The sequence below is a fragment of the Biomphalaria glabrata genome, chromosome 6, assembly GCF_947242115.1.
Source record: "Biomphalaria glabrata chromosome 6, xgBioGlab47.1, whole genome shotgun sequence".
NCBI lineage: Eukaryota > Metazoa > Mollusca > Gastropoda > Planorbidae > Biomphalaria > Biomphalaria glabrata.
The window spans coordinates 52,671,048-52,688,023 of record NC_074716.1 but is presented as its reverse complement, the minus strand read 5'-3'; the positions used below and the strand labels follow the sequence as shown (position 1 = coordinate 52,688,023).

Genomic DNA, 16,976 nt, shown 5'->3' with positions numbered 1-16,976 from the left:
ATAATGTGTTTTTGCAACGTTTAAGCATGGAAATTGAATGTGATATAAATTAGAAGAGCAAACAAACATTTGTTGGGGTTGATTAGTTTTGCACAAAAAAATCCGGAACAATCAATTTTTAGATACTTAAAACTATTGAGATGTTACGGGAGGAACATTAAAGTGTAAATCAGATTTTCAATAGCTTTTAGAGTTCTAGTTTTTTTTAATCTAATCGTGACGGACAGACCGACCAACAGACAAAACGCACAAAAATAATCTTCTTTTATTCGGATGGGGGCACTAAAGAAAAAATAAATAAAATCTGATTTTTTAAAAAAGTTTAAGGAATTGGTTTAGCACCGGGTCATGTAGCGACGTTACGCTACTGCACGAAAATCGCTGCATAAAAAGTCCATTAAAAAAATGTGCGTGATATTTACATACAAAATGCATTATTAGCCTTTATAAACAAACAGAAATGTTTTCTTTTAATTTTAGCAGCTAGTTGACCAGAAAAAACATCTTTAACTATTATTTATATTTGTTGTAAACATTTCCTGTACATTTTAAAAATATATTTGACTTAGTGATACTGAAAATACACAAAAATTGTCCATCTTTGTTAGCATATTGTAAGAGTGCCTCCCTTACATTTACGTAATTGTTTTAGAATTGGTGTATTTTTATGAAAAAATCGCTTGCATAATTAATTTTATAAATTAAACGGTTTGCTTTTAGAAAACCAAAAGTAGCCGTTGCACCTAAACTTTTCAAGCCGCATTTAATGATGAAATAATATTTTTCATATCTCTTCTAGTTTTCAAGATCTGAGTGTGACAGACGGACATTTTGCACAAACCTAATAGCGGCTTTTTCCCCTTACGGGGGCCGCTAAAAATGTTAATTGTGATAAACGAAGTAGATTATAAATTGGGTGCATTCTCTTAAAAATCCCAATCTTCACCTGAATTCAAACCTAAGACCTGTTGGTTCAGAATCAAAGGGCTTCACCACATTAAACTAAAGCGCTAAGTTCATGTAATTTATTAAAGTTGTTTTTTCTATAATTATAATCAATTGTTTTTGGCCAAAAAAACAAACACGTTAATACAAGCTAAATCTTTTATTTCCTTGAAATAGAATTTCAAAGATGTGGCATTAAACTCTTTAGTTTGGATAGAAAGAATTTTACACAGCTATCCCTATGACACTAAGTCGTTTAGGACCTCCCATAAAATATTTAAAAAATTGGATTTCCTTTGATGTCTTTCAGGTATAAGAAGAACTTGAAGATGCTGTACCTGGTGCACCCAACAAACTTCATTAAAGTTCTCTGGAATATCTTTCGCCCGTTCATAAGGTCAGTTTCTTTATTACAGTCTATGTCATTCAATGAGAGCTATTGGCAGTAATTTATTATTCGACACATTAAATATTGAAGTGAACTATTGTAACTATCAGATATCTAAGGTTATCTTCCATGACTGCAAGCCTGTTTGTATATTTTATATCAGCATTTAACCATTATATCTAAGCAGATGAACGAAGAAGGAAATATAGAGATGCCCCATGGGTAAAAGTTAACTTGATTTATAAATTCAAATTACCTGTTTAACATTTGCAAGGTAAAACTTAGACCTTGACCTCCTTGACAACCTTCTTTGAGGCAAAAGAACATTTAAAAAAACTGTTCTGCATTGTTTTTTTTAAAAAAGAAAACTGTAAACAAAATAAAAAAAAAAAGAAAGGTTCTTATCATGTATCTTAGTGTTATATCTTACATTAATCTTATCTTAGCATTATATCTTACATTATCCTTACGGATAATAAAGATTATTATTATTATTATTAATCTTATCTATACCTTACATTAACCTTATCTTAGCGTTATATCTTACATTAATCTTATCTTAGCGCTATACCTTACATTAATCTTATCTTAACGTTATACCTTACATTAATATTATCTTAGTGTTATACCTTACATTAATCTTATCTTAGCATTATAGCTTACATTAATCTTATCTTAGCATTATAGCTTACATTAATCTTATCTTAGCGTTATAGCTTACATTAATCTTATCTTAGCGTTATATCTTACATTAATACATATCACAACTTTGGTCATTGACTGTCTTTAATTGGATTAAATTACATTTTTAATTCATAAAAATTACTTTGCTAATTTTTTTCCTTTTAAATAAATCATGTATTCTTAACCTTTGCCTGTCTTTTAGTATGTTAGACCTTGCGGCACTACCATATTTCTCCAATTTTCCCTGTCTAGATTCTCTTTCAATGACCAGCCCTTCCATTCCTTAATAGAATAACAATAATTAATTCTTAATTATAATGACAGATATCCTAAAATTAGATTGGATGATTAAAAATATATTATTGCATCCCCCATCCAATTCTACAGTACCTAAATTAGTGATTAGTGATAAATTAGTGATTGGCTAAAAGAATGAGTTTTGACCTGATAGTGTCATGTGGCCAGCACTTTTACCCATCTAATGTCCAGCTGGCTGGACTCAGAGGCCCCCTAAAGATCCAGAAATTAAAAATTGCAGTCGTCACCAGGATTCGAGCCTGGAACTCTATTGTTTAGAAGATAAATGCTTTACCTCTCAGCCACTGCGCCTCCTAAGCAGAAAAAATTCAAATATGGGGTCAGTAGAGTCTTAAACATAGAAAATTGAAAATAACTTTAAATCAAGATAGAAAACCAAATTCATATTTTCATTAAGATAAGTAGAAATATGTTACTTGAAAATACATAGGTCAGTGTCTAGCAGAAATATGTTACTTGAAAATACATAGGTCAGTGTCTAGCAGAAATATGTTACTTGAAAATACATAGGTCAGTGTCTAGCAGAAATATATTTTGCTTGAAAATAACTTCTAGATATATTGACATTTATCCAGCACTGGGGTCTCTATGACCCCCATGATTTCATTATATTAACTTTTACTTTTTTAACTCATGTACTCACCACAGTGTCAAGTTTGGACAGAAGATGATGTATGTCAACTATTTGAATGACTTGAAACGTCACTTACCCTTTGAGCAGTTGTTGATTCCACCCCAGGTGTTAGAGTGAGTAGAAGCATGTTTTATGTGTGTTTTTGGATCCATTGTTAGTCTCTTTGTCTCTTCACATTCTGTGTTACATTATGGATAGCTCTTAAAGCAAAACTATCTCATGAGAAATCGAGGTGGGGGCTCGAGGTTCGACACTCGACTCGGGCAGAGTTGTGTTTACTGAGCACCTAAAGGCAGTACGGAAAACCAACTCCAAGATACCCCCTCCCCCCACTGGTCCACAAATGAGATCGGACCAAAGCGCTCTGAGCATGCTATAAGCATGAAAGTAGCGCTATATAAAAGCTATAATAATACAAATCAACCAGCTTGTAGTGAGAAGGCAATCAGTAAGTAGGTAGATAACTTTCTATTCTGTAGCATTGGGTTTTTCAGAGTTGTTATTGTTTGTTTAAATCCATATTTTTTTTTCTGTGCCTGATATGAATGAAATAATATGTGGCAATGAAGTTTGCTTTCTATTTTTTTTTTTCTTATTGGTATGCCATAGCCATGATTTGTAGACGTCTGCACAGTAATTGTTTATTTTCAGAGTTGTCTCTCTTAGATGAAATGTAACTTTTAGATGACCTTCATCTGACTTGGTTTAGTTACATTGTCCTCTAGTGTATTAATTGTATCTGTAAAAAGCAGTGATTTACTGCAGAGTTACTTGTCTTGATTTATGTGTTGTTTTAGTTGTATATTATATTACAACTGCTAGATATCTCATTATTAATGACACTAAACTAGTTAGTTAGTTGATACTTAACTATGATATTATCATATTATTGACTTTCTAATGCATTTGGTGGATAATAGCTTTAAGTTTGAATATTTTCAGCATTATTCTTATCTGGGTTTGTGCTGGGTTCGATTCTTGTTTCATTTTATATTCTGCCATGGCATTGTTTTATAAACGTTTTAAAAAGATTTCGTAACTTGCAATAGGATTTCAAAAATAATCAACTTCACCCTGTTTGATCAATAGTCACCAAACATCATCTCTCGTCCCTCTTTCTCCATTCCTCTCTTTTTCCTTGACTAGAATCTCATTCAATGACTGGCCTGTCCAGTCTGTCATGTCGTCTTCCTACCACTTTCTCTGCCTGAATCAGCCAGGGAAACCAAAGACTTAGCATTGATTAACATACATGACTAGATCGACACATGAAATGCGTAGGACGTAATTATCTTCTTTTTTTGAAATGACGCCTGTAATATATAAGATAAGATAAGAAGCCCCAGACATAATAAAACAAATTTGTCAATGAAATACTTTAGACAAGTCTGCAATGACAAATAGGAAAAACAACAACATTGGATCCCCATTAAAAAACAAAAAATCAGCAAAATCTAACATTCTAAAAAATTCCTGCTTTGGGAAGCTGATCGTGGTCTCTAATTTCTCATTCTATTCATTTCTTGTCATGTGGCAAGCGTGGTCAAGAGGCTAAGTACGCTTAAACTTGGCTTGGCTACTTTATGAAGGGGGCTCGAGTTGTGGTTACTGAGCGCCTAAAGGCAGAACGTAAAACCTTCTCCCTCCCCCAACTGGTCCACAAATGAGATTGGACCATAGCACTTTATAAAAGCCGTTTTTTATAATTATTATGTCTCATTGCAAGGAGTTTTTCCTGTCAGCTTTACGCAATCATTATTCTAGAATTGAGATTTAGTCTTGTATTTTTACATTTGTATATTTCAAAATACTCTTGGAGCTTATACTTCCCCCCTCCCTCTCATACCTTGCTATTTATAAGGGTGATGATGTAAAGATCATCTGCTTCTATGGCCCACATTTAATAAGAGTGTCGTGTGGCCAGCACAACGACCAGCCACCTTCACTTTTCCTAAACTAATGTCAGGTACCTATTAGAGCTGGCTGAACTCAGTGGTGCCCTAAAGATCCCAAAATTAAGAATCTCAGTCTTCACCAGGATTCGAACCCGGGATGCTCCTGTTTGGAAGCCAAGCGCTTTACGTTCAGCCGCTGCGCCAGCAATTAAAATTTAAATACCCTGATGAAATTAGATTTCTATAATCTTTCTAGAATCTTTTCTTGCATAAAGAAAGAACTCACACCAATAAACTCAATCTCAAAATGATAAATGACTCATTTCCCTGTTATGGCACAATTATTTTAGTTGTTTCCTAGACAATAATAATAATTTTAATAATAATTTTATTTATAAAGCGCTGTTAACAAACAAAATGTAGGCTCAAGGCGCTGTAACAACATTACAAACAAAAACACGAGAGCTAGAATAACAGTTAATCTAAAAAAGTTTTAAACAGATAGGTCTTAATGTTCTTCTTAAAAGTGGTATAGCATGTTGTCTGTCTGAGATCAATGGGGAGTGAGTTCCAAACCTTTGGTCCGTGAACTGAAAAAGCACGCAGACCGTAGCTTTTGAGGGAGAAACGTGGCACTACTAAAAGCGTTGAGTCCATTGAGCGCAGGGCTCTCTGGGGGACATATGGAGTAATCAGTTCGCTAAGGTACAAGGGCATCTCATTGTTATATATACACTGATGACAAAGTGTGGCGACCTTGTAATCGATTCTCGCTTTCACGGGAAGCCAATGGAGCGTGCGCAAGAGCGTAGTAGCAGAATCTTGTCTAGTTTTTTTAAGGACTATTCGAGCTGCGTTGTTCTGTATACGTTGCAGCTTGGCTATTTTGTCATCAGGTATACCTGCTAGCACGGCGTTGCAGTAGTCAAGGCGGGAGAGTATGAATGCCACAGCTAGCGTTTTTGTTGACTCCGTTGTTAAATATGGTCGGATCTGGCCTAATCTGCGCAGCTGCAGATAAAGACCTTTGCAGAGCTGACTTATGTGTGGGTCGAAAGATAGTGTTGAGTCGAAGAAAACTCCAAGATTCCGCACTACATGGACAAAAGGAACATGGCAGTTCGTGATTAAGAGAGAATCTGTGCTTTCAACTTTTGAGACAAGGGAAAGTTTTGACAATGATGCAAGGATTTTAGGAAGAATAGCACAAATGTAAACAGACTCCTTTTGAAGGCTTTAGAGAGAGGCAATTCTTATGGACGTAGAGATTTAGCTTGACGACGTTTTAGGGTTCCCTTCGTAATTAGTAAAGTATTCAACTTCTTGTTCAACATTCACTTTCAGGGTCGACTAACTTCTAGTGTTGGACTTTCGCCTTGTGCTATTTGATTTCATTATTTGAGGGGTACCTTCATTTGCTTATCTGCATAAGACACAGCGTGGAATCGCCTAACAGTCCCTTAACTTCGAGTTTAATTTCCCATCAAAGTTAATATTTTTATTGAGGATTTATACTCGTGACAACAGGTAGGAAGAGAGCAGGTGAAATGATCATTGTGCCAGATACAAGACGTCCTTGTTTAAAATAACCAGTCCTTGTTTAAAATAACCAGTCCTTGTTTAAAATAACCGGTCCTTGTTTGAAATAACCAGTCCTTGTTTAAAATAACCAGTCCTTGTTTGAAATAACCAGTCCTTGTTTAAAATAACCAGTCCTTGTTGAAAATAACCAGTCCTTGTTGAAAATAACCAGTCCTTGTTTGAAATAACCAGTCCTTGTTTAAAATAACCAGTCCTTGTTTGAAATAACCAGACCTTGTTTGAAATAACCAGTCCTTGTTTGAAATAACCAGTCCTTGTTTGAAATAACCAGTCCTTGTTTAAAATAACCAGTCCTTGTTTAAAATAACCAGTCCTTGTTTGAAATAACCAGTCCTTGTTTAAAATAACCAGTCCTTGTTTGAAATAACCAGTCCTTGTTTGAAATAACCGGTCCTTGTTTGAAATAATCATTGTTATTTCGTTAGCCCCCCCCCCCCCCAAAAAAAAAAAAAAAAAAAAAAACTATCATGCCCTGAAGAAAACTTAACATGCTTGGACATTTTAAAACATGTATATGAAAAAAGTTCTGAAAAAAATGCGTGCTTTTCAATATGTATTAAAATGTTTATAATACATAATCAAATGTGGAAAATGTGAAGGTCTCAACTGGGTTCGCATAGTCATGTGTAAAGCTGCACTCGCCCGTAACCTTCGGAATCAAAGACTTTGCCATAACAGTTCAGTTGGTTTACTATGGCATTATGTGGCCACCACTGTGATGCATTACAGTAACTGATCCCAATACATATCAGACACTGAGAATTGACTTTTCTGCTGCATTCTGGACACTGATGCAATGCAGTAACTGATCCCAATACATATCAGACACTGAGAATTGACTTTTCTGCCGCATTCTGGACACTGATGCAATGCAGTAACTGATCCCAATACATATCAGACACTGAGAATTGACTTTTCTGCCGCATTCTGGACACTGATGCAATGCAGTAACTGATCCCAATACATATCAGACACTGAGAATTGACTTTTCTGCCGCATTCTGGACACTGATGCAATGCAGTAACTGATCCCAATACATATCAGACACTGAGAATTGACTTTTCTGCCGCATTCTGGACACTGATGCAATGCAGTAACTGATCCCAATACATATCAGACACTGAGAATTGACTTTTCTGCCGCATTCTGGACACTGATGCAATGCAGTAACTGATCCCAATACATATCAGACACTGAGAATTGACTTTTCTGCCGCATTCTGGACACTGAGTTTAAAACTCAAGTACTAGGTTTAAAAATCAAGTAGGGCCTACTCGAATCTTGGACCCACACTTATTGACGTTGTTTATATTTATGAAACTGTTTCCTGACGTCTGTGGAGCTAGTTTCTGTAACCAACTGCAGTTACTTCCCTATTTAATGGATTCTTTGAATTACAAATTTAGAAATTTCCCCAAAACCGCCTGAATTTCAAATCGACAAGTCAATTTTGTTCGCCACCCGAGTGCTTAAAACACGCAACCTACAGAGATTCATCCCGATAAGCATTGATAATAACCGCTGCTTAGCTCATCGTGTCCGATTCAAGCTTGAAGGTCAAGGGAAGAATTGTAAAGTTTCAACACAGACGGACAGAAAAGACATATCAAGAAAAAACTTGATTAGTTCTTATGGAAAACATATAGTGGAGGATGGGTGAGGTACACGCTCTGTCATTTTGTGCTTTTCATGTGTAAGCCTCACTGGTTTTAACAGTCACAGGGCTTAAACAAAATGGGGTACTGTTTGGGAGGGTGATACATATAAACATTTTCTAGCTTACTTTAAGGGTTTCACTTTTCTGCGATTTCATTTGTCTTGATTCCAAAACTGCTGCATTTGGGAAACTCCAGAGCATTGTTCTAAGAATAAGACTGCTTTATTAATCCATATGTTGTGATTACAAGGACTCTTTTCTCATATAAAGACAACACAACAGAAACATACACATAAATACAACAGACACAACATACAGAGTTCATTCAGCGACTACACACAGGCCTCTTGGTCCTTTTCATGTTTCCTGATCAACGGGTGGCGTTGATATAGTCTGACCGAGTAAGGTACGAACGGGTACCCTCTGTTCTTGTCTTGATCGACAGCAGTCGCCCACTTCGCGACGACTTGACGTAGTTATGATAGAGCGGGGGGGGGGTGTTGTCTTCCAAGATTTTTCCGATTTTTCTTAGACATTTCTGTTCACAAAGTTTATTCAAATATGGTAATGTTGTGCGTGTGATTTTTAATGCTCTCTTTATAATGTTTTCAGAGCAACTGTTAAGATGAAGCGTTGCCTTGTCAACAAGTTATTCCATATGTTGGCAGATTTTGCATAGTTGCGTACTATAAATTATCTAAAGTCTTCTTGTTTAGTTTAAAGCTATTGAGTTTGTACAGGAAAAATAGTCGCTGGGCTGTTTTCTTTGCCTTGAGTTCCAAGGTGGTCTTCTCATGAGAGCTTGTTATCTATGATGAGGCCTAGATATTTATATGCCTTCACTTGTATCGATGTAGTCTTTATCTGGAGTTGGTGTATCATCTGTTAAACGCAGTCCCCTCCCATGTACACACTTACCTCTAGTGCCCGTGTATTTTGAGGCGCACCAAAATAAGAATGTCATTTATTGCGTCCCCTGTTGTCAAGTTTAAGCACGACTTACGTCCCCCTTGGTTCTCGACCTATCTATTCATTTCGCTTGCTGTCGTCTGCACTTGTCTCCACTTGCTGAAGGGGCAGTTTTAAGCCGCCAGGTGGCGCCAAATGACTTTGAAACTAGTTACGCTAAAGTTACTGATGATTGCTAAGAAAAATATGATTGTGTTACGATTAGCAGTATAACAATCACAGACAAGAAATACATCAATAGGTCAGACTATTTGTCAAGTTTGAAATTATTATCGACAGCTCTTTATTAAGTGGGAAATCGCACAAAATGGCTGCCTGGTCGTGCGGTTTGCGCGCTGGACTGTCGTTCGGATTTATCAATGGTCTCGGGTTCAAATCCTGTCCGCTCCCATCCCCCGTCGTCCTGCGGGAGGTTTGGACTAGGAAGCAAACTCTCTTCAACTCTGAAGGAACATCCGAAATATGTCAAACATTTTACAAACACTCAAAACGTGGCAGCAAAAAAAAAGCAATACCAGGCGCCCCAAGGGCAGACCACGAATACGATGGATGGCTCGATGATGTAGAGGCAGATCTTCAACAGTTCGGGGATGGAGACGTAAAGAACTGAATGGAAAGATGTGTTAAAGCAGGCGAGGGCCCTTTTAAACACAGCCACCTGTTCCCTGAACACACTTTCAAACACAACCACCTGTTCCCTGAACACACTTTTAAACACAACCACCTGTTCCCTGAACACACTTTTAAACACAACCACCTGTTCACTGAACACACTTTTAAACACAACCACCTGTTCCCTTAACACACTTTTAAACACAACCACCTGTTCACTGAACACACTTTTAAACACAACCACCTGTTCCCTGAACACACTTTTAAACACAACCACCTGTTCCCTGAACACACTTTCAAACACAGCCACATGTTCCCTGAACACACTTTTAAACACAGCCACATGTTCCCTGAACACACTTTTAAACACAACCACCTGTTCCCTGAACACACTTTTAAACACAACCACCTGTTCCCTGAACACACTTTCAAACACAGCCACATGTTCCCTGAACACACTTTTAAACACAGCCACATGTTCCCTGAACACACTTTTAAACACAACCACCTGTTCCCTGAACACACTTTTAAACACAACCACCTGTTCCCTGAACACACTTTCAAACACAGCCACATGTTCCCTGAACACACTTTCAAACACAACCACATGTCCACTGAACACACTTTTAAACACAGCCACCTGTTCCCTGAACACACTTTTAAACACAGCCACCTGTTCCCTGAACACACTTTCAAACACAGCCACCTGTTCCCTGAACACACTTTTAAACACAACCACCTGTTCCCTGAACACACTTTTAAACACAACCACCTGTTCCCTGAAACCAAAAATTATTTATAGGAACGAACAAAGCATAAATCAATTTTTTTTTTAAAGTAACTAATAAGTCAATTAATTATTGGTCATTCATTAATTTGTTTGATACCGAATAAGGGAAATGAAATTCTACTTTATTGAGAGAGATATTTTTAATAGCGGAGTTTTTCCCCCTCATATAAAGCTTTATTGTTGTTTGTTTTTTTCGTAAAAGTATTTTTATATTTTGCCTGTTCCATGTTTTTGTTTTACGAGTGTCCTTCACACGTTGAAAGAACCTTCCGCCATCTTGGCGGACGTTTGAGTTGAGTTGTGTAGGAAATAGTGCGCCGTGTAACTACTGACACCTTACCATGTAACATTTTTTTTTTTAAATCTGATTTACTTCTGAAGAGTCTCCTTAGGCTTCAGGTCGACGTGATATTCGCTTGTGGACTCTGGTTGGACACGGGAGATTTAAAAAAAAAAACGCGTGTCTTCGTGACGTCACTACCACTCGTGTGTCTGTCCGTGCTGCGGCGTGCAACATTCGTGTCGTGTCGTTGTCTTGCCGGCGCGTAACCATGACAACGGTGCGCTGTCAAATTATTCACATCGAGAAGATTTTTTTTTTTTAAACCTGGAAAGACTTTAATATTGACTTAGATCTAGTCGCTGGCTTGTTTTAGTCTTGTATCAAATATATCAAATATCAAATCACTCTGTCTGTCTGGTGAAAAGTTGGTAATCGTTATTTCTCCCACACCCAATCTCGGATCAAGTTGAAACTTTGCACAGTCATTCATTGGTATAGACAAGACATGAATCAACATACTAGTGGATGGACTTGTTCGATTCGTAACGGCAGCACACGTGTAGGCCAGGAGTTGGACTGGTTGTCAGAGGCTATTTGAGACGCATGCCATTGGAAGCATTTTATAGGTAATGATGGGCTTAAGACCATTACCGCTTCCGGCGTTAACAACCTTGTAGTGTGTCGGTAGATGTTTGTCTTTTGATATATAAAAGCACGAGACGAGTCCAATGTCAATAGTTCGGCTTCTTAGAATGAGCTGACCTTGAATAGTGTAAGACTTCTGAATCAAATATGCTATTAGAGCATGGAATGGGTTGCCTGAGCTAGCCAGGAAAACCAGTGACTTGGCAGAATTTAAATCATTGGTTAATATGCATGACTAAATGCATGACGCGTAGGACGTAATCATCTTCTTTTTTTTTTTTTTTTGAAGTAACGTCTGTATTATATAAGATTAGAAGATAAATACAAATGTTATATTGTAATAGACTTTATATAGAGATCGAACATTCCAATCAATTATTTCGAATCAACAAGGAATCATTTATTCATGAATGTCAACCATCCAGTTAGAAAAGAAAATTATATCTAGTTCATTTTTATTTAAATACACCAGCGAAGTAGAATTTAAGTCATTGGTTAATATGCATGACGCGTAGGACGTAATCATCTTCTTTTTTGAAGTAACGTCTGTATTATATAAGATAAGAAGTATTTTTTTTTTACTTGATAATGGTTGGTTGGGAGTATAAACAGAACAAATTCTAAAAATAGAAGAAATTTCAAAGTCCCTTTTTTTTTGTAGGTTTAAGGATACAAACGCACTTTTGGATATTTTGATGCTGCAACGCAAGGTCTCCCCAGTCTTACGTCACGAGTTCAAATTTAGATTGTTTTAGTCTGCATTGCGTCAAGCGTGACTCAGAGTCTTAGCAGACGGGGATCTCGACATTTGAACAGGGCTTCTGGGATAGCTGAGCTCGGAGGCGCCGTTAAGAACGAAAATGTCTCAAGGCAACAAGGCAACCGGGCCACACACACTGGCACCTGGTTGGGTGATCAAGACGAGGCCGCTGTGCAGAAATAAACAAAAAGTCTCTAACTCTTTCTCTCCCGACTGACGATACCAGCGTTGATTCCACCAGAGTGTGGTAAATAATTACGGAGAGAAAGAGTTAAGACAAGTGTCCACACGTCTTTGATACATTGTTTTATGTGTCAGATTGGCTGTGTCTACACATACCAGTAATACAGTATGCTAAGCCAGCAGGTCTGTATTACATAACAACACCGGCGGCTTATGAAAGCTATCGTGTCTGTATTAGAGTGACATCCTCGCCAGTAACATTGTTCTGACAGGTTACTTTGTAACTTTTAAAAATTTCCCCCTGTTACACTGTAACAATTATCCCGTCCCTTCTCTTTTGCTTCTGTTTCATTTTGCGACTGCCACCCTCCCCCCCCTTTTTTTTCCTCCTACATGTAATGTAATGGTCTTGTTACCTGACCGCATTCAGCTCTTGCATTCTTCATAATTAATTGTGTGATGGGGGGCGGTTGTGATGGGGGGCGGGGGGGTCGTTGCGATGTGTACCGTACAGGCCTTTGATTTATTCCCTTGTAGCGGAGGGAACTGCGTCACGGTGAAACATGACATACCCCACCTTCTGTCCTCGCCCCTTCTGGGTCAGCGCTTTTTGGCTTGGAGTGACACTTCTAAATAGTCAGTGCAATGGCGTAGGAGAGAGAGGGAGAGAGAGAGAGAGAAAGAGAGAGATGGTGGTGAGAGAGGTAGAGAGAGGGAGAGAGAGAGAGAGGGAGGGAGAGAGGGAGATTTTAAAACCGCACACACGTAAGAACTATTTAGGTCAGTTCACTTTTTTTTTTTGGGGGGGGGGGGGAGGCGGTAGTGCTCGAGAAACATTTATAGCTCTACAAGGACATTTGGGGCTAATGTCTAGGATTGTAAGGAAAGAAAAAAAAAAGAATGTTGGGGGGGGGGGGGTTGTGATTTAATTGCGAAATTTAATTGGGTGGGAGAGTGAAAATGGATTTCATTCACCAATCGTAAATAAACACATTTAGCCATAATATTGAAAACAATGAAAAATACGTATCACGTGACAGCCTTTATGGATTACATAGTTTGTATAGAAGAGATAGAGAATCACGTGGCTAAATGTTGTTTGTTTACGATTGTTGAATGGGGTCCATTCACTAAATGCACAAGCGCTTCTGACGAAACCTAACATCAGGCAAAGCGAAAGGCCTACTCTTGCTTCGGTCCTGGGAATGATACGTATCCGTTAGTCATTAGTGCCATAGCCAAGAACTTTGAATGTGCGCAGACGATGTAAACAGACAAAAAAAAATTTTTGTATTCTATCAATGTTAACGACCCAGGGCATCTTATATTCAAAAATGTTTTAAACACAACTCGACTAGGGGAACTAATCACACCTACAAATCTGTTCATTTTGACGCCTCGGTGAGTTGTCGTACTTGTTAAACAGATTTCGGATGTTCCTTCAGAATGGAAAATTATTACATCCTAGTCCAAACCTCCCACATAACGGCGGGTCTCACAGGGCGGGGGTGGCGGTGGGTTCGAGACTTGGGACCATAGTGACGACAGCGCATAGCACATTCCACGTGACCAGACCAATGTCAATTGTTGATCAAACTACTTCATCTGGTTTTGTCTTTGTTTACAAAGCTTATGATCAACTCACTCTGTGTAGTAAAAAAAAAAGTGTGTACGCGTTATTTCTCCCACACCCATTCTCGGATCAAGTTGAAACTTCGCACAAAAAAAAAACCAATTAATTATAGGTATTTCAATATTTTGTTTGATACCAACGAGACTAATTGATCCTTCAGCATTCACAGATATGGCTTAATGTGTTGGCTTTTAGTCACTTTAAATAATTTGTAACGCTTATGCATATCCCAGTCAAGTTGAAACTTTAAACAATTATTTATTGTACATAACAAAACATGACTCTATAAACAAAATACCCAATTAGTCAATTAATTATTGATAATCGATTGTTTTGTTTGATATCGAATTAGGGAAATAACTTGTAGATTATTGATATAGTTTTAGGGTTGTAATTCTTCTCTTTTAGATAAGCTTTTTTTTTTTTTTTTATATATATTTTCTTCAATATTTTGCTTTTTTTTTAATTGCTTTAGTATAGCGCATCTATCATGTTTATAGCATGATCACTGCGCTTTGGGTCACTCTCTTGTGTGGACCAGTTGGTTGGGAGGCAGAAGCGTAGAGAGCAAAACTTGCACCCCCTGGGGCAAGGCACTTTATTGCCGCCCCCCCCCCCCCGCCATTTTCCATGAGCATCACATAGAGATATAGGCTGCGTTTGGCGCCCCCCCCCACCGAGGGTGGTGCTCCCGGGGCATCTCTTCCACCCCCACCACCACCCCCCCCCCATCTCTTCCACTACGCCTGTGTGAGAAGGTTTCCGTTTTGTCTTAACTCTTTCTCTCCTAATCGACGATACCATCGTTGATTTGACCCCTCATTAAATTTAACATTAATATTTAATTTTAAACACTTTTCTTTATGTCATATAGAAGGAGCATGCATTCCCCTTTAACCCTATACCAAATAAAACATTTTCTGATCACAACGGAACAAGGCCATTGAAGCTTAATCATAATATGGGTAGTGAAATACTAATGAGCAAAATGAAAGATTCCGTCTGAATGTGAAAAAATAATTACGGAGGGAAAGAGTTAATGCGCTCAGCAAACAGAACTCTGCTCGAGTCAGGGAATCGAGCCTCCTTGTTAAACGGTCAAGCCATAGTCAAACGGTTTGGGCCTTTCAGCTGCTAGTCATTGATCATTATTTCTGACATCAATATTATAGACACGCAGTGAAACAACAGTGTTTTGTGTAAGTTTCCTAGTACTCACTACAAATAATTCTGTGATCCACGAGCGTTACCTTGGTGTTCAGGTTTGGCTGCGACAAACCCAGATTTTGTTCCAAGTTTTTTAAATACACATAACCACACTAAACACAGGAAGCGAAAAAGAGAGAAAGAAAGAGAGAAGGAAAGAGAGAGAGAGAGGCTCAACTTGACACGAATTGTGCCGATGTACCCCCCAACCCCCATCTAAAAAAAAAGAAAATTAAAAAACGCACATATATAGACAGAGAGAGAGAGAGAGAGAGACTGCACAATAAAATTCTCAAATTAATGATCTGTCAAAAGTGACCCCCCAAAACTGACATTCCCGCTAACATCCTGTGGCTGACTGACCCACATGCGAAACCTTCCCACTACCTCGAATTCTCGCCGCCTTCCTAGAACCTCCAAACAAGAGTCAGCTCTGACCTAAGCTTGGTCTCGATCTCATTCTCTTTAGTTCCCGGACGTAGTGAACTTCGACATGAAACAAATATAGAACGTACATCACGCTGGTATTTTTTGTGCCCGCCACGCTGCTGACCCCAAAACTGTATGGGGTTTTAAAAAAAAAAATAAATGTTTTGCCCTTCCTGTACCGAAGAGTTCCGTGGAGAGATGGGGGGAGGGAACTACTGTGTGGGCGACAAAGTTCCGAGCATAGCCGAGGCCAATCGTTATAGAAGGCCTGAAGACTGAGCTGCGACGTCACAACCTGTGGGCCGTTTAGACCAACAGTTCGTTGTCACGCCACAGGCCTGTACGACGTGGCAACGAGCTGTTGGTCTAAACTTCCCACAGGTTGTGACGTCGCAGCTCAGTGTTCGGGCCTTCTATAAGGAATGGTCCTTCTATAGCCAATGTCCAAGCTCTCATCCCCCCCCCCCCCCCAAGACGGGTTCTAGTCCTCTTACAACTGAAGACTAGCTAGTGGTGTATGTTGTGGCTCTTCCGCGGTGTCGATAAAATCAATGCCAAAACAATCAAGATAGGTGGTCGATACTATTGTGAAAACTATAAACACGTTTGATACTCAAGAAGGGATCCGTCTAATGTCCTCCGTGACTAGCCGTCTGTAGACTGAAAAGCGTCTTCTTGATAGTGTCGAATAGAGCGTTCCAACTTTTTAAATATCTATTACGTCACTTGTCGCTAAGTAAAAACTTTCCCCTTATTCCTGAAACAAATATACTAAATCCTAATCATGTCATAACAGTATTTAATATGCATACAATTAAAATCTAATGCGCGTGTATGTTCCTTAATGAAATCAACACCGTTCAGCCACTCGGGTTCATTTATAAATATCTCTCGTGTGTTAGGCCGTGCAGCGCGTCGATACAAATTGAATTAGTATCTAAGGCAGGGGTTCTCAACCTGTGGGTCGCGACCCCCTTGGGGGTCGATTGACGATTTGCCAGGGGTCGCCTAAGACCATCGAAAAAATGGATTGTTATTGTCTATTCTTCTATTGCTGTATGTGTGTGTGTGGGGGGGGGGTCGCGGCATAGTGGGGGATTGTAAAAAGGGGTCGCCGAGCACAAAAGGTTGAGAACCGCTGATCTAAGGTCACACATAACGTCACTTTGGTAGTGGGGGTTGTGGGTTTCGGCGTTAACACTACCAGAAAGCTGTGTGTGCATCGATGCCCCCTACCCCTGTCACGTGATATCAGCAGACGGCGAGGGGTAAGGAAAGAAATGTAATGAGATGTCAATAGGTTGTCTTCTTCCAGTCAGGCGAAACAGGGGACATTAAGCAAA

At 38.6% G+C, this 16,976-nt stretch overlaps 1 protein-coding gene across 6 annotated transcripts in view; it reads left to right on the top strand.

Moving 5' to 3' along the window:
• LOC106063598 (rho GTPase-activating protein 1-like) overlaps positions 1-16,976 on the top strand; it is a 65,499-nt gene that overhangs the window by 26,531 nt on the left and 21,992 nt on the right. For all 6 annotated transcript variants that reach the window (XM_056031791.1, XM_056031788.1, XM_056031790.1 and 3 more), the window contains 2 exons: positions 1,256-1,342; positions 2,984-3,082. In XM_056031791.1, the coding sequence (XP_055887766.1) occupies positions 1,256-1,342; positions 2,984-3,082 (186 nt within the window). The remainder of the gene's footprint in view (positions 1-1,255; positions 1,343-2,983; positions 3,083-16,976) is intronic.